This window comes from Calypte anna, unplaced genomic scaffold (genome assembly GCF_003957555.1).
Source record: "Calypte anna isolate BGI_N300 unplaced genomic scaffold, bCalAnn1_v1.p scaffold_4_arrow_ctg1, whole genome shotgun sequence".
In the NCBI taxonomy this organism is placed as follows: Eukaryota; Metazoa; Chordata; class Aves; order Apodiformes; family Trochilidae; genus Calypte; species Calypte anna.
The window spans coordinates 23,710-44,112 of record NW_022045517.1 but is presented as its reverse complement, the minus strand read 5'-3'; the positions used below and the strand labels follow the sequence as shown (position 1 = coordinate 44,112).

At 43.8% G+C, this 20,403-nt stretch overlaps 2 protein-coding genes and 1 non-coding gene across 3 annotated transcripts; all 3 read left to right on the top strand.

Moving 5' to 3' along the window:
* Nucleotides 1-3: 3 nt before the first annotated feature.
* LOC103539373 (HAUS augmin-like complex subunit 6) lies at nucleotides 4-10,835 on the top strand (the record flags this gene model as incomplete). Its single annotated transcript, XM_030468761.1, has 10 exons — nucleotides 4-183; nucleotides 691-875; nucleotides 1,326-1,455; nucleotides 1,757-1,856; nucleotides 4,206-4,296; nucleotides 5,647-5,710; nucleotides 7,033-7,215; nucleotides 8,025-8,160; nucleotides 8,518-9,489; nucleotides 10,245-10,835. Coding segments are annotated over 10 exons (2,079 nt in total), but the record flags the coding sequence as incomplete, so codon positions are not given.
* Nucleotides 5,426-5,555, top strand: LOC115600349. Its single transcript, XR_003988910.1, has one exon.
* Nucleotides 10,836-11,312: 477 nt separating the features above from the next.
* On the top strand, nucleotides 11,313-16,397 carry LOC103539372 (stabilizer of axonemal microtubules 1-like). The gene is made up of 4 exons (XM_030468760.1): nucleotides 11,313-11,389; nucleotides 12,575-12,754; nucleotides 14,235-14,434; nucleotides 15,448-16,397. The coding sequence occupies exons 1-4, from the start codon at nucleotides 11,313-11,315 to the stop codon at nucleotides 16,395-16,397; spliced, it is 1,407 nt and encodes a 468-aa protein (XP_030324620.1).
* Nucleotides 16,398-20,403: the final 4,006 nt, after the last annotated feature.

The following is a 20,403-nucleotide window of genomic DNA, read 5'->3' as shown; positions in this document are numbered from 1 at the left end:
CCTGCTAAGGTCCGCAGTATGTGGGCACTTATAATGGAAACGGTTACGTCTCTGGAAAAGGAAAAGGAAGTTCTGGATTCTGTACTAAGAGATTCTGGTGGTCAGTGCATTTTGGATGGAGCTAATGTTAATATCAGGGTTCCACGACTGTTGGCTCACAGAGTTGAAAACGACAAGTACCAAGTACGTAAATTTTGCCTTTTGTGCTAAACTGTGTTTTTGGTCCCAAGGAGTGTAATCACTGCAGAAACATTGTACTAGATGACTAGAACTTTTTTTATGACTGTGCTACTATTTTGTATTGATTATGTTCCAGCCACTAACTTCTTAAGTTCATTAGCTATGTTGGCAATTGTTTGATTAGTACTTGATTTTTCTCTTGTTTTAACAATAAAACTAGTTTGACCATTTCTCAGATTTTGTAGCCTACCACGTTTTTTGGGGCAGGAGTTAAACATGTCACCTCACTAGCTGAAGTTTTCTTAGTTCATATTGCTTTGTAGGCTTCATTCAAGCTGCTATTCCAGAAAACACTCCTGTGTTTTTTGAAAAATGAAACAGTCAGGAATTGAACTAAAATACAAACTTGTAAAATACAATACACTTTGTATCCCTGTTCTAACAACAGAAGACATAATTTTCTGATAATGCTGTTCGCTAATTCTTTTTTTTTTCTTGCTGTACTTCAAGCGTTGTACAGGAAATGTATATAAAGGTGGAAAACTGAATCTCCTGGTAGTCATTCAGTTACTAAATGAAGCCCTGAGAACACTGAGAGATGAGCAGTGTCCGTGCCAACCTGAATTTAACCTTGAGTACATTGAGTACAGGATTAAGCTCTGCAAGAGACAGCTACAGGCTTTGCAAACAATGAGGTAATTGACTGGAAATTTTCTCAGGTGTCTTTGCCTTTAGTTTAAGGATCAGGTTTTCCCACCTTGTAGTCTTTTTTTAAAATAATACTATTCATAGCGAGAACATGTCTGTTCAGTTTTTTTCCTTTGCCTCTGAGAAACTCACAGGTTTTTTTTCTGTTTTAACCTTTTTCTTACATTAATCCATTCTGGGATTTTAAAACATTACCTGAAACTGGCTTAGGGCAAGCTTAAATATGAGTAGTTCTTCCAACTCTAATGCGAGAAAGATGAAGACTGCTAGCAGCTGCGTTTTAGGTTGTGAATTCCAGTTAGTTTTTGGTGCATGCACAAGTGCATGAAACAGTTGATACTTCTACAAGATTCTGTGGGGGAAGGGTGCCATGCTAAGCAGAATTATCATCTCCACCAGCAGATGTGCCAACGTCATTCCATGGTTTTATGTTACAGGCTAAAGACAGAGAAAGAGCATCGTGTGTCAACGAGTGAATCCATTTCTGTAAACGAGAAAAACTGGGAAGAGAAGTGGAAAAGCTTTCTTGGCGTGTCTCCTTTAAATTTAATCTTAAGTCAGAATCCTGTAAGTAGTACTCAGTTTTTCTGATTCTGTTGAAGAGAAAGGGTGAAGGTAAGAGAGGTGTTCATCTAAGTTGGTGTGTTCTAATGCAGCGGGCAAGCTTTATAACCAAGTTCCAGGAATCAGCACTACGTAGCAGAAACTACTTTTTGAAGTAGTCTTTCTTAAAGAAGATAGACTTGATTTAATGGCAGCTGTGAACATCATTTCAGGTTGGGGATGGTTTGTTTGGGGTTTTGTTGTTTGGTTTTGGTTTGGTTTTTTTCAGTCTGCTTGTGTAACCTTTCTTTCTTTCTTTTGAAAGGATCTTAATTGGGTAAGGCCTGTGCCAGCCCAGGCTTCTAAACCTGCAGAAGAAGATGAGGAGAACGATGTCTTTTCTCAGCATCTCGCAGATCTTTCAGGTGGGTGAACAGGAGAAGCTTCCCTTTCCTTACGCTCTCCTGCCACAGTTAAGTTACTTGGAACAGGAAAATTATCCTGCTTGTGTTTGGAAGTATCTTCAGTCTTTGGTAATCTGGTTCTGAAAGATGCTTTGCAACAGTTTCTTCAATTTTTTCAGCCTTGTCTTATCTTTAAGATTCTCGGAAGCTTTTGATGTGGCAAGAAACAAATGCTGGAGTTGTTTGGTATGTTTTGTCATCGCAGAGAGGATTTTGAGACATACCTCCATGTATAAAAGTTTATGTGTGGGTTCTAGGGAATACCTTCGCTTTAAAAGTGAAAGTTGTGTCAGGCTGGAGGAGTAATTGGCCAGCTGAGTAAAGAAATGGAAGGTCCTCCCAGTTAGGCATCTTTCTCTGCATTCTGAAATTGTGATTCCACAGAAACTGTGCAGTTTAGTCAGGATCTTACCTGGTCTCTGAGTTGATTGCTTTCAATTGGTAGGCTATCAGTGCTGGTCAGAGCTCATTTTGATGAGACATGGATGTTGCACCTGCTACTCAGCTGATGAGCTGAGGTGTTTTACTAGGTAGTGCTTATTGACAAGGTGTTGAGAGAGTTACAGGTTAGAAGCTGCAAAGCAAAAATGGAAATTCGGGGAAGACAGCTTTAATTGCATGGAATTGTAGTTGATTTTAGGAAAAATGATGTAACAGATGTGTCTTGGAATTTCATGGTGAAAAGGAAAAGGGAGAAGATCCATTTGTTTACAAAGATGAAAGCAGTGCTTCAGCAGTCTCAGGTACGCAGGTATGAGGCTTGAAGCTGTAAAGCAAAGGCTATAGGATTGCAAAAGGAAGTTGATTTGCCTTAAAAATTTCAAAGATGAAAGCGCTGTTCAGTAATGCTGTGGGCTTCTGGTAATAGCAGAAAGTGTGAGATGAATGGTGAGGGCAATCCCAAGCCACAAATACAGGCTGCGTGGAGAAGGAATTGATAACAGCCCTGTGGAGAATGACTTGGGGGTGTTGATTGATGGCTCAGCAGTAGCCAGCAATGTGTGTTTGTAGCCCATAAGGTCAACCGTATCCTGGGCTGCATCAAAAGAAGTGTGATCAGCAGGTTAATGAAGGTGATTCTCCCCCTCTTCTCCATGAAGCTCCATAAGATGGTGAGAGGGCTGGAACACCTCTCCTACGAGAACAGGCTGAGAGAGTTTGGGTTGTTAACCCCGGAGGAGGCTCCAGGAATACCTTACAGTGGCTGCCTAGTACCTGAAGGGGTCCTGTAGGGAAGCTGGGAAGGGATTTTTTTAACAAGGGGATGCAGTGATAGAACCATGGGGAGTGGTTTCAAGCTGGAAGAAGGTAGATTTAGATTAGATATTAGAAATTGTTAGCTGTTGGCGTGGTGAGGCACTGGAACAGGTTGCTCTGGGAGCTTGTGGATGCCTCATTCGTGGAAGTGTTGAAGACCAGGTTGGATGGGTCTTTGGGCATAGTGGTCTAGTGGGAGGTGTTCTTGCCCATTGCAAGGGACCTAGATAATCTTCAAGGTCCTTTCCAACCCAAATCGTTCTGTAGTTCTGTGAAACCAGCATGTGCTATTCTCTCAACTCTCTGGTTAAGATGCTTGATCTGAGTATCCAGACACAACTAAAACCATCTTCCTACCTGTTTAAATGGTGAGCCTTAAATAAAGTTAATCTCTCGCTCCTGGTTTCTTAAAGAAAGCTTGGATTTTGTAGGTGGTGTTGAGGTGAATTTTGGGGTTCGTAGAGAACTACTGTAGCCAAATGATGTGCTGCAATGTGTATTGTACCTCTGAAGAGTCCTGAGATGAGATGTGTACCTCTGATAATGTGCAACACATTTTCTTTGTGTCTCACCTTGCTTGGACTGGGGCAGCATTGTTCAGAGGGATGAGTATGTCCACAGAGATATTTCTTGATAAATGCAGGTGAAGACAGGGTGAAAAGATGGGAGGAATTTAGCTTTGTGGAATTGATATGCCAGACAACTGACGTATACGTGGAGAGGGGAGGATGTTGCTGACATGTGACTGGGATTGTGGTTTTGGGGGAAGGTGAAACGTATGCTTGGTATGTGGAGGGCAGCAGGTAGAGTCATGCAGAGTGAACGTGTCTTCAGGGGCAGCACAAACAGGTGTTGGATGCTAGTGGCATCTGTGGCCAAAGGATTGATTCCAAGATCCTGCTTATGCATCAATTAACTTTTCTTGAAGTGGTCTTAAAGCCCATCCTGTTAATAACCTACAGTGGTGCAGATTTTGTCACCCACTCGTGTCACCTAGGAAGCCTCAGGAAAAAAAATGGAAATAATAATAAATTTTCTGGCTTACTTCTCTAGAGGTTTGCAGCTCTATGCAGAAAGAAGGTTGGGAGAAAGAGGATGAGACACTTCAAGCTGTGATGGATAAGGCAACACCAGTACAAAGATGGTATGATGTTATTGAGAAATTGAGTTGATTATACTCTGTGTCTTGGTCCTTAGTGGAATATCTCAGTGGCCCACTCCTTTACATGTTGCATCCACCTGACTGAGCAAGATAGTCGTAAAGTAACTGCCCTTTCTCCAGCTGATGACCCATTGATCAACTGGTTGCAAAAATTTCCTCACTTGTTAACTGCACTCCTTCAAGTTTTAAGAGGCAGGTGGAGAAAACAGAATTCCACTTCTCAGGCTGGGTTGAGGTAGACATATATATTCAGTGAAGCATGAGAGTGAAAGGACAGACATTCACAGGAGCCTTTTGTTGTGTTTGGGGAAAAAAAAAAAAAAAAAAAAAGAACCCAAACAACAAAAACAACTAAAACTGAACCACAACAAAAACTTTGATTCCCAAGCAGAACTAATGTGCTAAGCCTTCTCTACAAGGCTCTTCTCACCTGTCTTCTAATGTCATTTAGTTGTGTAACTTCAGTTCCAGCAAAGGATGGAACATAAAAGAATGGTATTGTCAAGCTCTGGCCTGTTCCTCATTTACTTAGTCTGGGAAGGTTTAATGACCTTTTGAATACTGGTGTATTTCATTACAAATTTCATTGCAATTGAAGTCTCAAAGGTTGTCCAAGTAGTTGGCAATTCAAGACTGGTGTTCTCTGCAACTTCATACAGCATGGACTTTTGTCTGCTCGCGAGCTAAAGGCAGGTTACAGCAAGCATTAACATTTTAAGATGTGTTCTTCTAAGGAAGTGAGGACTGTACCTTACCAAGGGTTGGATTTGATGATCTCTGAGGTCCCTTCCAACCCAACCAATTCTATGATTCTATGATTTTAGAGAGCCAGGCACTTAGCACTGCTCTCATCAGAAGTGGTAAGACACAAATTTTTGGTAGCCAGGTGACTGTAAAATACCACGAAACTCGTATAGGAACAGAGCTGTTGGTGCCAGAGACAGTTCAGTGGAAGAATACCCAGGGAAAAGAACATGACCAAGTCTTCTGCAGACTTTCCAGTTACCTTTGACTGCAGAACGCAGGAGACTAGTTTACAAAATGTATCTCCAAATCCCATCTTTTCCTGATTGATAATCAAGGGGAAGATGTTACCATTTACTACTGACTTTGGGAGGCTGATACACAACTAGAGCTAAATCTGCTCTAAGTGTCACGTGTTCTCCCTAGAGTAAAATTGCCTTCTGATGACCGGGACGAATTGAGAGAAATCGTAACGGACAGATACGGGGCACACAATATGTAATGGCCTTCTCCTGAGTACTGGAAACCACTTGTTTATTTCTCTCTCAAAGATGATTTTGTTTTTACCTCCTCCCTTATTCCCCCAAGGATCAATTCAGTACCTTTGGAGTTGCCGGAAGAATCAGAAAAGGAAGATGTTTCAGTTGAAAAGGTGATTTATTCCTGCCTGAAATTTCCTAGCTGTCAAAGAAGTTAAATCTGTATGTACTTTTTAATCTGTGCTTTTTACAGTGATTGTAGTTTATGGTATTTGGTATTTTTTATTTTTTTATATATATATATATATATATATATACATATATATGTGTGTTTATTATATGTATCTTATTATTCTGTTATATTATCTTTATTATCTCCTTACATAGGGAGGGTTGCAGTATTCTAGTTTTGATGTCTTTGGTTGGTGGGAGTGTTGGTTTTTTATGAATTTTTTTACGCATCTGAGACAGCCCTGTAAATCTAAAAGCTAACTGTCAGGGACTTAAGCTTTAGGAAAGCACAGAAGGAAGCAGGTTCACTAGCACCTGGCTTCATTACAACATTCAGTGTGTCTCTTAATTCCCCACTTGCTGAAAAGCGAATAGTGGTCTGACTTGGAGAAATAAAATTGTGTGTGAGCTTAATGAAGGCTAATAGTGTTACATAAAGGCAACGTGGACATAGAGTTGTTGAGTATAGTGTGTTCAGACTAGTTGCAGATGATTTAGTAGGTTGAGAGAGGTTCTCCTCCCCCTCTACTCTGCCCTGATGAGGCTGCATCTGGAATATTGTGTCCAGTTCTGGGCCCCTCACTTGAAGAAGGGCAGGGAGGGAACTGCTTGAAAGAGTCCAGTGCAGAACCACCAAGATGATGGGGTGGAACATCTCCCTTATGAGGAAAGATTGAGGGAGCTGGGGCTCTTCAGCTTGGAGCAGAATGAGGGGCGACCTCATTGATGTTTATAAATCTGTAAGGGGCAAGTGCCAGGAGGACAGAGTCAAGCTTTTCTCAGGGGTGACTAGCAACAGGACAAGGGGCGATGGTTATAAACTGGAGCATAGGTGGTTCCATATCAATATAAGGAAGAATTTTTTCACTGTGAGGGTGACAGAGCACTGGAACAGACTGCCCAGGGAGGTTGTGGAGTCTCTTTCCCTGGAGACATTCAAAGCCCACCTGGATGTGTCCCTGTGTCACCTCCTGTAGGTGACCCTGCTCTGGCAGGAGGGTTGGACTCGATGATCTTTCAGGTTCCTTCCTAACCCCTGACTTCCGGTGATTCTATGATATCTGTGTTCTTGGCAACACCCTATCCTAGCCACTACTTACGGTAGTGGCCACTACTTTAAACACAGTTGTAAAACTGTTTTCTGTTTAGTTAGACTTAAGAAGTATTTTTATTGACTAAAACCAGGATTTCTGCAGCAGTTTCATCATGTTAATTTTCTAGTATGTCTTTTAAGAATTCTAATAATTTCTGTGTGTTCCTTTAGAACTTGCATGTTCAAACTTGCAAGAGCAAAATAAAGCCAGTGCCTCCAAAGATGATGAAAAGTGGAAAAGATGAGTCCACCATTTCAGAAGTGGGTGAGAACGAAGGTGATCATGTTATCCAGACAGAGTCTGCTTTCAAAAAAGACACTCTTGCTAAAGCCAGAGATGAACTGGCAGAAGAGGTTAGGAGAAGGTTTTTTTTCTTTGTTTACTTCTATTTAAATAAATGACAATTAGTATCTTGTAATCTGCACGCATCCCAAGTTTTGTCTGCTGGATGTTAATCAGTGTCCCAGAGTTTTAGAGGTCACTGCTTGTAGGAGTGTACCCTGAAAGAACGGAGCTTGTGGAGTCACTGTAAATCATAGTTAAGTGAATAGCACTTTCAGGAGAATGATGGCATGGTTTTTATCTCCTCTCATGCTCCAATCTGTGAATCACTGTATATAATAAGAATTCAATAGTCCTTTTTATTGCTGAACCTAGGCAGGTTAAGTGTTGAGCAGGGGCGTAGGAATTATACTCAGGAATTAGTGTTTCCTCTTTGAGATGTTTTGTTTAAGATTTAACTGAGGAATTCCGTCACATGAGTCAATGTAAAATGTGCTACAGTAAACTGTAAAGTGAACTGATGCTTCTGCTGAAATGGCACTGTTGTTTTTCATGGCTAAAATGTTCTGCTTATGTAAATAAAAATCTAGTTGTGCTTATGCAGTTCTTGCCTAGTGTCTTCAATTAATTCTGAGCACACTTAAAGATGTGTTCATAGATGATGAGGGAACTCAGAACTGAATTCTGATTTCAGTCCTCTACCTTCATTTTGAGTTTAGGCTACTATGGTCATTGTGAGCCTGAGCTGTAAATGACAGCAGAGTCAGAAGACTCTTCAGATCATTTGGAAAATGGGGTATATTTTGAGCCATAAGTGACAGAAATAAAGAGCTTTATAATAGTTTTTCTTCAGGATTTAAGCTTTTCTGACATCTTACAGGTTGCAAAAGCAGTGATGTCTGAGTCACCTCAGAGTGATGATGGAAAAGCAATGCCATTAGAAGATCTCATTAGCTCACTGGCTTTCAACCCATTTTTAACAAGGAAACAAATTCCTCGAACTCCAGAGAATCTGCGTAAGTCAATACCTCTGTTCTTGTAGTACTCATTGATTAAAATTTATACTGCATGTCACACAAGAAAAATAATTACTGCAGGGAAGCAGGAAGCTACTGTAATGCCTCACTTATTCTGTAATACGACATAGTAGGCCTCCAAGATTTGAATACTGTTTAGATTTAACATGGATTTTTTTTTTTCTATGTAGAATTCCCTTTATGTTGAGGAAGGATACTTAAGTGTAAACAAGATAAAGCAGCCCTATAAAGTTTCCTTCTTGGATTGTGTATGTTAACAAAGGTGCAGAAGAAAAACAGAACGATTGAGGCTGGTTATTAAAGTACTGAAATTTTATCTTGGTTTGTTCCATTTAGTTACTGAAATTCGAAGCTCATGGAGAAAAGCTCTTCAGACTGATGGCTCATCAGAAACAGAGCTGGCCCCAGACGAGCAAACGACAGAAGCAGCTGCAGTGGATGCTACACCAGACTCTGGACTTGTGTGTTCTCTCGCTGCAGCTCCTGTACCTGACTTTGCTCCATTGACAGAAAAGAAGTCTCTGTTACGTACCACAGACTTCAGAAATCCAGAGCAGATGAGGAGTCACATCACTGAATCTCCGGTTTTGGAAACATCTGGAATGTGGGAGAGTGAGAGAACAGAAGCACAGGAATTAAAATTTATTTTGAACAAAAGTCCTGTAGAAGATAAAAATGAACAGATCAGCGTGGATACTCTTATTTATTTGCAGGATGATCGTGGGAGAAGTGTTCCATCTCCAGATGACTTTCAGGATTCCTTAGTGGATCGGATACTGCACAGCAAGGTATCAGCCTTACTTGCCAGTCACGAAGCTTCCCACTTTCAGATAATGGATGAGACACTTCCAGAAGGACTGGACTACACAGACACAGACATTTCTGCAGGCGCAGGGTCTGACTCCAGTATCCTAAAGAGCACGGATATAGTAGATGACTCAGGAAAGGAGGGGGGTAGTGAAAACTCAAATGTAGAGCCACAGTCCCCATCCAGCTTGCATAAAGCACTTGAATGGGCTGCATCTGGAGGTGCACAGGAGCTTCATCAAAGACATAAGGGTGGTGAATCTGAAAGCTGTAGAACAGGCTCAAGATTTCGTGCATCAAAAAGAAGAGGAGATGAATTGTGCAGTCCTGTGGAACTGTTCTGCTTGGATGAAGAGTTTACCAGGACACCATCGCCAGTATCTCTTTATGAGAGAAAATACTCCCTGTCATCTCTGCTGGGATCCTATCAGCAGCTGAGGGAAATGACAGCAATGATACATGACATCCCAGTAGAGTTAATGGCTAAGTGGAAAAAGAAGGGTAAGTGTCGATGCACTTCAGCAACAAGATTTTATCCATTCTGCCACTGGGTACACAATACCTTAAATAACCTTGCCTGCAAGTAGGAGGAAGGGTGCTCATCTGAGTTGCTGAAGTAATTTGCAGGTATTAAAAAAAAAAAGGTGTGGTTGTAATGGAGTAGTCTGAGGTTAAATTGAGAGAACTCACAAAGTTAATTTGAAGTAGTGTGTTGACTCTGAACTAATTTGGTTATTTAGGAGTGTGTTACAGGTACTGGTAATTCTTGTGAGGTCAGTGAGGTGTCCTTAGTCTATAAAACCTGTTAAAAAGCATATTGATCAACAGGCTGTATTACAGCCTACCTGCCCCCTCTCTTCATTTCCAACAGAAGTGTCTACTTTCTTTAAGCAGTCAGACAGTATTTAGCTACATGTGAAGTCGTTTTTTGAAATGCAGTAATAAAAATGAGCCAGCAATGTTTATAGAGAAGACTCTGACCGAAACAAATGGTGCATAATGGAGTACCAGGATTATAACAGAACAAGCTGGTCTCAAGGAGTACTGAGATGTATGCTTTGTGTATAGGCGTGCTGCAGTTTAGCTTTTGCTTAAAACTGGCTGTACTCATAGATGATATGACATGGAGCAGGTAAACAAATCAGAGATATTATTTCATACGTGCTTTTTTCACAAAGAGCAAATGCTTTGGGAGAAGTATTTCTGTTGATTAATTGAATGCTGTAGAGTGCTAACTAATACAATTTCTCTTGTAGATGATGAGCCAGCCACAGAGGAGCCATCATCAGGATAGAATTTGTAAACAAGCAGTGTAACCACAGAACTCTTTTTTTTTTTTTCTCTCCCTTATTTTTCTTGCTGCTCAACATTATTGGATTCCTCACTCTTCTTGGGATTTCTGGTCAATACTGCCATCAGTTCTACCTATTGGTGGGTCAGCGTAATTTTTTCAGACTTTTCCAATGAAGTGCCTCTTTCTACAGCCACATTACAGCCACAAAGTTCTACAGTCAAACTTTGACATGTGGTAGTGTTAATGCCTCTCTGATTTCAGTCGATACACATTCGTGACATCAGGATGTATGGATCTAATGCTAGAGCTTGTGGGGGGACGGGATTATAGAAGTTGAGGTTCTGCCAGATAAACTTTTTTTTGTAAAAGTACTGATCACTAGCCTGATGTTTCAGAAGGTTTTAAAGCATTGCTAAATAAAGTTGTTTTCTGTTCTGCTATAGATTTCACCTCCTTTCTTCCAAAAGAGTTGTAAATGTGTTTTAATAAGAATCAACACTTGTGTTTTGATTTCTTCCGTGTAAAGCAGACTTTAATAAACTTTGGTACTTGTGTCTGATTGTGTAAGCTATGCAGAGGCTGCTAGCATGTTAACAGCTGATGGGGAGGTGCATCTGAGGAGGTGCACTTACATGTTGATGCAGTCATGCTCAACAGCTAGATAATTGGAACATATTGGCTGTCTGCAGCAAGCCCAGCTGTGTTCCTAGCAGAGCTGGGTGGGATCTAGAACTTGGTACTTGTCACAAAGGTTCCCCATCTGTCTGTGAAGTCTGAAGGTCCTGGCTGGGATTCCACCAGAGGAACCTGGGTGTGCTGCCCCAGAGAAACAATTGGTCAGCTGGGCTGTGTAGTGCAGTCTGGACCAGTGTCGTGCTCTGTCCCTGCTGCTGGAGATTCCTCTATCGTCTTCTGGTGGAGTTGTCTCTAGGGACACCTGCTGAAGAACAGTGGGGTTTTGCTTTTGCTTTCTGGAGGAGAGCATCTGCTGCAAAAGTTTAGAAAAGCAGAGTTGTTTTTCTTGGCAAACATGTCTGCTGAATCACCTGTGGAGTTGCCTGTGATTGCGCCCCTGAAGAAGTGCATTTGTCAGCTGTGCTCCTGTGGGTATGTAAAGGAGGCTGGGGGAAGGAGTCTCAAGTAGCAGGGACTTGGCTAGCAGGCTGCACTGTTACCCACTGCTAAGCCAGACGCAAAAATAAGCAAATAAAGGTGTCCTAGAGTATTTTTAAAGCTTTCAATCAGGAAGTGTCTTTTCCCCACTTTGCCCATCCAGTCCCATGGTTCTTCTCTTGGTCGCAGGACTGAAGAAAGGGCAGGGAGGCTCCCCATGTTTCCCATCTGAGTGAGAAACTGGCTTGGAAAATTAATGGAACTGTTGGAACATTAATCAGTATAGACATATGTAAAAGTAAAGCTTATCTGTGTAAATTTAGGTAATCGGATACCGACTAATTTGAGAGAGCTCACCAGTGAGTTTAATGAGGTCTTTGTTAAGCAGAGAGGCCTTTTCAAATGAGTTTGAAATTGGCTCTGGAATAGACATAGCACTGGAAAGCATATATCCAGTAAGGAGCACTCTGGCAGGAATGATGTAGGAGAAATAAAACCAGAGGCATGCTCCCCTCCCTGAGCCTTGCCAAACAGCCACGGGGCTGTTCCCAATGTCAAAAGAAAGGGGCCACTGCTGATGTCCAATGGTGCTGTTTTAGTCTGAGTCAGGAGGGATCTTCCTCAGCAAATCTGTTTGTTCTCACTGTCCTCGTTTTGGTGCACATTACCGAGAGGTCTTTCAAGACCCAGACAGAATTCCTGTGAGCCAGAGGGGTGGGCAGGACAGTGCTGCCCAAGTGTGAGTAAAGGGAGACCTCCAAACTCTTACCCTTCTACTGACTTGTCTACACAGGTGAGCTCACTATGTGTGCAAAGTAGTTTCATAAAGACAGGAAAAGGGAACTGTCAGTAGAGATTCATGTCTAGCACAATCTGCCTTGTTTGCCTCTGCCCCAGATTAACCTGCGCTTTTTTTTCCATGTGGGTGCGCTTGCTTTTCTGAGGCTTTTTTGTTGGCTTTGCAGTCTGACTGCAGGCTGTCTTAGTAGACAGCAACACCCCTTTCTTTGTGCAGTTTGGGCTTCTGGGCTTCAGCTAGTCAAAGCTGTTGCAGTCATTGCAATGGTCACTTAATCTCTGTTTGGGAGTTGCCATGTGCAGCTGACTTAGGCAATGAGCTCTTCTTAATCAGGCACCTCGTGAATCACCAAGTCCTGTGCTGTTTTTTCCACACTGCAGGTGCCACCACTGTCCACACGTGCGCATCGGGCCCTATGACAAGAGTGAGAAGCCATGCATGCTGTCAGAGTACAGGGAGCAATACCCCCTTCATCCCAGCACTGCTCCCAGAGACTCATTTAAGCCAAAGGAAGCATGCAAGACGGAGGATATTCCCATGGAAGGCATCTCGACTATGAAGTATGAAAAACAGTGAAAGAGAGTGAGGACTGTGACTCAGATAATGTGTGTGTGTGTGTGTGTGGTGGGAAACAGAAGCAAAAGAAATGATTGGTTTTCAGAAGAGGAGCCTGAAAGGAACAATGTTGGGGTTGTTCAAACGCTCCTGAGTGCTCCAGGAAGGAGAGATGAAGGTCTGAGAGCTGTTGATGTAGTGGAGGAAAGCAACTATGGTAGAGCTTGCTGACTGGAGAGGGGATGTGGGTGCTTTCCTGGAGGCAGTCACTATGGATTGCTAGGCTGTTCCTCTTCTCAGCTGAGCTGATGCTTAGTGGTGGCGTGTGGCAGAATTTCTCACACTGTGACTCTGAGGATTTCTCCGGCATAAGTAACTTCTGAGGCTCTTCCTTGCTGCTGGCAGAGTGATGTGTCAAACAGGTGTCCACAGAAAAAGGTGATAAAAATTAAGCATCCATTTAAAATGGATCAGAGACCTTTGCTGTCCTCTCATAGGGGCTGCTGCCTGATTTAAGGTTTACTTCCTTTGTCATCAGTCACAGTCATAAGCAACATCCCTCTGGCTTTCACTAAACCAAGACAGAGACCTAGGAGATGCCAGTGCCTGTTCATGAAGTCTTAACAGCTAACACCACCCATTTCTCTCATCCTGCCATAGAAGCTCTAGCAAGTCCTTCCCCTACCTATGCCTTGAAGAGCTGCCAATTCAAAAGGCAGGTGTGGCTGATGCAGTAGGAAATGCTCAGCTTAGGTTTGGGATTCCTCTGTCTAGTTGGGGGTTTTCAGCAACAACTGAAAGGTTCAAAGGGTTTCTGAGAGCAGCCTTCAAGCTCTTGTACTCGTGCCTTCTCTCTGCAGCATGAGATGAAGAAGCTAGACATCTTTATGCCTGCTTGTCAGTAAAGTCTGAGCTCAGTAGTGTAAGGCAGATGAAGAGGAGCAGCCACCTCTTCCAGGGGTCTGTCAAGGAGTCCTTAGAAACTCCCATCCAGTGAGCAGAACTGCCCTTGCTCAGACAAGGCTAGTGATTCCCACAGTCCCTCTTGTTCCTGGAGTTTAATACAACTGGTGAAAAGCAGACTGAAAGCACAGAAGCCACTTCTTTTTGCTTCTTCAGAGCATGCCCTCAACCAAAAAACTAAGAAAGGCTTGCCTACCCTTGCAAGAACAGAAAACACAGAATCTGAACAGTGAGCCATCCAACTGCAGGTCTTGAAGAGAAGGGGGAACCTGGCCTGCCTGAGGTTGTCCAGGGATGCCTCAGCTTCCTCTTCAGAGTCCAGTGTTCCAAATGGGAAAGGCCTGTGTCTTTCAGTAATTGCTTGTATCCTATGCAGACTTCCTTAGGCTGTGGAGATATTAATTAATTACCGTCTTAAGTCTTAGTATCTTAAATGAAGAAGTATAAATTTTCTTTAATGTCCAGGGAAAGAAAACTAATTTCTTCCTGAAGCAAGAGACATCATGAGATTTCTTTTCACAGGAGAGATTACCTAGCTCATGAAGTGCTGCCAAAGAAGGTTAAACCACCTGCAGAATATGTCAAGAGTGATAAGACTATGGACTTGGCCTCCACATATAAACAAGATTATAATGCCCACTCTATCTCTCAAGTACCTCCGTGCCTCCCACCTCTGAGGCACATTCCCAAAGGCAAGATGGATACAAGAACCACTTACAAAGGTACGTGGTGCAGCTTGTTTCAGGACTCCACCAGCAGATTAATTTTTTAAGAAGATGGATGAATTCAGTGTGCAGTTGTTATTCCTTCCATCTGTGGAAGCCAACAAGCAGTGTAGGAAGCCCTCAGACACAAACCATTGGAAACAGAGCCCTGCATTAATGGCAGCATTGGGATCTCTCTGAAGTCACCTCCTTTGCGTGTCTGAGAAGGCCACAGGATTCCCAGGGCCATGTGAGCTCCTGCAAGTGGGTCAGAAGCATCACCCTTAGGATATACTGAACATAGCCTTGCTATACCGCAGTGCTTGTCTGCACATGCAGTGGATCAGACACATCCAAAAGAAGTAGAATTTGCTAGGTCTGAGCAGGGCATGAAGCAACAAGGGACCCTTTTGTGTGTGCTGCAGAGGTAATCTGTGAATGTGCCAGAGACAGATGGGTATCATGGGCACACACAGTTTCCACAGAAACATCCAAAGCACTCAAGCTTTACTCCCGGTAAAAGAAGCGAAGTGTGCATCTAACTGTGCCTTTGTTTCTCATCCCCGTAACTTGGTGTAGGTGGGTTTTGTGGGAGCTTTGTTCCTTTGTCTTCACCAGCCAGAACTGAAGCCCTGTCTTCTGCAGGCACTGGGACAAAAGTTTCATTTGCACAGTTACAGTAACGCTGCTGGTTCTGATAGTAAGCTGTAAGCAGAGATCAGGAATTTGCCTCTCCTCTGCACATCTTCCAGCCAGCTAATGTTGCTAGCTCCTCTTCCCACACTGTATTTCAGCATCTCTGTAGCTATGGGTGGGCCCAGGACTATTTTCATTCCATTTTCTGTGTGGATGCTAAGCAATTCCAGGGGTCGGCACACTGGTGTAGAATGAGTTCTACAGCAGCTCTTGTATTAGGCTACAGCATCAACAGGTATGTCTTAGAGGACATAAATGAAGATAAGGTAACATAGGCCTAAACGCCCCAAAGAACTTCAGCTGAGCACTTAGATAGGAATTCTCCTGTGTTTCAGATGACTATGTGCTGTGGAAGGGACCCAGGACAGAAATAATGCGACCAAATAACAGATTTTGCCCACCAGAAGAGAAGTTTAAGCACAAAAGCCTTGTCCAGGACGACTATCGCTACAGGGGGCCAGTCACCACTGAAAGCTGCAGACCCCTGAATGTGGACCAGAAAAGCAAAGCTCCCTTTCAGGAGATGACCAATTATAAAGTGGCTTACGTGCCACATCTTCTGGAGAAACGGTATGCCCGTAAACCTGAGGAATACAAGGCCAGTGAGGTCCCATTTGATGGCCTCACTACCCACAGTGTTTCTTACAAGGGGCTGGCGGGCCAGCCAGCCAAGCCAGTAAAACCAGGCCAGACAAAGCTCCCCGAGATTCCATTTTCCTCCAGCACCGAGGTTCAGGACAATTACCAACCTTGGCCCCGCCTGCCAGTATTCACCAGAAAACCCGACGTCTACCTTCCTCCTCTGGAGAAAATGGACCTGCACAGTACTTGCCAGATAGATTACAAGCACCTAAATGGCAAGCCGGCCACATCTTGTCGACCTTTGGCCAAGCTTAATAAAAGTGCTGGGCCATTCAATAGCTCTTCTGTCATGAAGGAAGACTATAAGTCTTGGCTGTGCAAGAAACAAGAACCCATCATTCAGACTCCACAGCTGACTTTGCCAGACAGACCCATGGACTGCTTGACGACCTTTCAGGCCAACTATGTGCCTCATCCAGCCTCCGTTACGAAGAGCTGTAAACCTGCCTGGTCAGTCCCACAGCAGGGCGCTCCCTTAGATGCCACAACCACCTATGCTACCGCCTACACCCCAAAGGGCACTGTTAGATGCCTGGCCTCCTACAAACACCCACCTGGTTATGTCTTTGAGACAACCGATGCTGATGGTCACCAAGTCTATCACGCCGTTTCCAAGAGTGAGTGCATGCAAAGCGGAGACTGAAGGAGAAAGGAAGCAGACGCAGCCTTCATGGAAATGGATTCGAAGCGCCAGGCCTCAATGCCCTACTAATAACAGTTCTGTTTTGTCTGTAACCTTCTTTGCCCCCCATACCCCTGTTTCATCTTTATCATAAATAAACATTGTTCCTAGGCATTGGCTTTTTCTGGATCATTTGCACAAAGCAAAACCATCACAGCCAAGGGAAAGACACAGTGACCCCTGTCGGTTTGTTTTGGTTTTTTATTTTGCCCACCTAACTCTTGCTCTTTAATGGAGAAAGATGACCTCCTCAGAGACACTGAAAGACAGATATCTCAGCATAACCTACATAATTATTACTGGATTTCACAGATTGGGCCCAGCTGGTATCAACCAGGCCTCTTCTTTCTCATCCCCCAGGCCCCATTGTGGGACAGCGTGGAGAGAATCCACCTCCAGGTTTTTTACCTGAGACAAGGAGAGGGAAGTTTTCATTCCCCGATTCCATGGCTGCAGATCCACACCTGCCTCTCTCTGCAATCCCGCACAGGCTGCTGCTTCATGTCTGCCCACCTGTGAGAGTTCAGGGGCTACAGATCCACATCTACCTCTCTGTGGTCCTTGAACCCCTCCATGGGATGCAGGGGCACAGCTGCCACCTCACCAAGGGCTGCGGGGAAATCTGTGCTCGGGCACCTTCCCCCTCTTTCCTCACTGACCTTGCTGTCTTTTCTCTGGCCTTGCTCCCTCACCTCCTCCTCTCCTCCGCTCTGCAGGTCTCTTTTTTATGCTTTCTGCATTTGTTTTTCCTTGTTCTTGACTGTGTGTCCTGGTTTGGGCAGGATAAAGGTAATTTTCTGACTTGTACTTCTGCTTTCAGCTAGGTCTCTTGTAAATAGCTGGACTTGCTGAAATTAACAGCAAGTTTCTCAGACAGTGTCTGCTTCTGGGACTGGTAACACTCGATGTTTACAGTTACAGCCTGAGACTGGTGTGTGGAGCCACGGACACTGCTCAGTTCTGAGGAACATTTTGCCCTACAGAACGAGAGAAGAAGTAAAAAGGTCACACCTGCAGCCTGCCTTTCGGGAGGAACGGACAAGGTGGATGACCAAAATTGACCAAACAGAGTAGTCCATCCTATACACATCATACGCAGTATAAATTTGAGGGATCACAAGAGTCAAGCCCCTTCCTCCTTCCCCTTGTTCACCTGTCACTGTTTGCTTCGGCATCCTGGGAGGATTCCATCCATTCATCTGCCTGTGGTCCTGATCCGTGCCAGCCTGAATCTGTGTGTTCCTGCCTCCACTTTCCAACTGCTGCTGGCTCCAGCAGTCCAGCCTGGACTTTCCCAGGGCTGCCCTGCAGCCTCAGTGGTGACATGAGAGTTACCGGGGGAAAGGGGGAAGGAACGTGGTATCAATTTTCCTGTATATTTGTATATATTTAGTAATTTTTCCTATTTATCATTACTGTTTCATTAAAGTTGTGTAGTTTAGTTTCCAACCCATAAGTCTCTCTCCCTTACTCTCTCTGCTTCCTTTATCAGGTAGGAGAGGGGGATAAACAGAGAGCATCTGGCATTCAGTTTAATTGCCGGGCCAGTGCTAAACTGTGACAGATTTAATGGTGCCCAGTGTGGGGCTTGAGTTAATTAACTTGAGTCCAGTTCAAATTTTGACTAATTTTCCTGAGTCGTTTGAATTCCAAGTCCAGTTGGAGGATACCAATGTAGCTGTGCTGAGTGGGAATCAGAGCTTTTTCTTTGGAAATTTCACAGGGTTGGAGATTAAACCAATCATGTCATACCTTTGGTATTCAGGGTATGTGATATGCATTTTTGCAGCTGGAATGAGTGTTAATATGTGGTTTATTTTTTGTAAGCACTGCTTGAGAAAAGTAGTTGTGATATGGTCTGCAATACTAGTATGCAGTGCAGTACATGGTGCAGTGTTTTTTTCATACCAGGATTAAAAATTTTGTTGGTAATTACATTTTTCAGCTTTCTTTTGAGGAAAAATACCACTCTTGGGCTGAGGTCACCAGATTCTAGCCAAAATGACATTATGCTTATTAAAGTTTCGAATCTCCTGATTGTTTCAGTCAGTGTTTCTCAGGTGTGTGTAAGTATTCTCATGTAGTATCATATGTTGGTGAGGAGTAAGACAACTACAATTAGGGGAATGAGCACACCTCGTACAGAGAGCACCTGCACTCCTGCTCCTGCAGCCGCTTCTCCCCCCCCTCACACAAGGGCACAACTCAGATAAGGCTGGCCAGCATCACCAGAGTATCTGCTACACCTGCAGCTGCTGCCTCCACCCCCACAGACACTGCTGCTGCTCAGAAAGCGAGCCCTGCTGCTGCTACTCCTGCAGACACCACAGCCTCTCCCCCTCAGCCCACACAGCTACTTGTTGACCCTGTGATTAGGAGAAAAGGAAAACAATAGAAATCAGAAATTAGCCTTAACCTTTCAAAGTCTGAACTAGACGACCAGGTGACAGAGTAAATAGAGGATGCTGCCTCTCCTCGTAGAGCAGCTAAAGCAGAGTCAGCTGAGGAGGACTCAGAATCTGCTCAGTCCTATTCCATGAAGGACTCGTGTACTCTGAGAAAAGACTTCAGCTGTTTTGCAGGTGAACCACTTCTCAGTTGGTTACTCTGATGCTGGAATGATGGGGCTGCTACCATAACATTAACTCAGAGAGAAACCAGGAGGTTGGGATCCCTGGCCAAAGATGCAGGTATTGATTGGGCATTTGGGGAAAAGGCTGGAACCACCAGCCTATGGAGATGACTCTTGTCAGCTGGAAGGGAGAGATCCCTATAAAGAGGAAACAGACTGCCCACAGGTCAAAGCAGCCACAGTTGAAAAAGCTGTCAGGTATCTGGAAGAATTGGCTGTACGAGATGGGATCTATACTGATGAAAACATTGAAGATCCTTACCACATGCCATGCCCTAAGCCTGTGGTGCAAAGGTTTGTGCATGCTGCACCACCTTTAACCATACGCTATCAGTAATGCTATGGGTTCCTGGAGAATTGGAAGGAATTGTGGGTGATGTGATTAAAACAGCACAAGAATATGAAGATGTTGTCATGGCTCCTCATTGAGCCTGGGTCTCATCTGTAAAGGGAACATCTGAGAAACTGTTTACCATTTTTTCCTCAGATAGGAGGAGGCCGCATTGGAGCCATTTAGAGGAAACGCCCTCCTATAAGACAGAATTGAGAGAAACAGAATTTAATAAGAGGAATCCTATGGGCACTCCTGAGAGAGTGTGGAGAGGACATGAAAAAGTGGGATTAGAAACCTACTGCTGTCCTACGGGACTGAGTATGTAAGTTGCTGAGTAAGGCGAAGGCAAAAGGAGGTCCTTCCAAAAGAAGGCTGCTCAAGTCTCCAGTGTGGAGTTACCCAATCCGAATACACTGGTGACTCAAGATCCCTGTACATCAGGTGTAAGTAATGGGGATGTGAACTCCAGTAATGCACATACTGACAATGTTGTGTGTGCTCAAGCTTAGAGGTGCCCTGACTCCAGCCAGGGGGAGGAGAGGGACTGAACTTATTGGACTCTGTGGATTCGATGGCCTGGCACATTAGAGCCACAAAAGTATAAAGCCTTGGTGGACACTGGTGCACAGTGCACCCTAATGCCATCAAATCAGAAAGGGACAGAATCCGTCACCATTTCTGGAGTGACAGGGGGATACTAATACAAAAGAACTGAGTACTGTGAAGGCTGGTGTGAGCCTCACTGGAATAAATTGGCATAAACACCCTATAGTGACTGGTCCAGATGCTCCGTGCCTCCTTGGCATAGACTACCTCGAGGGAGCTGACTTCAAGGACCCGAAAGAGTACCGGTGGTGCTTTGGTACTGCAGCTATAAAGACTGAGAATGCAGGATGGCTGCATGCTTTGTGTGGCCCTTCAGATAAATCCTTTGTAGTGGGGTTGCTGAAAACTAAAAACAAGCAAGTGCCAACTGCTACTTCAATACTGAATCGAAGACA

Coding starts and splice junctions, on each gene's coding strand:
- LOC103539372 (XM_030468760.1), top strand. CDS start 11,313: ATGTCTGCTGAATCACCTGTGGAGTTGCCTGTGATTGCGCCCCTGAAG. Junction 11,390..12,574: donor TGTCAGCTGTGCTCCTGTGG/GTATGTAAAGGA, acceptor TCCACACTGCAG/GTGCCACCACTGTCCACACG. Junction 12,755..14,234: donor GAAGGCATCTCGACTATGAA/GTATGAAAAACA, acceptor TTCTTTTCACAG/GAGAGATTACCTAGCTCATG.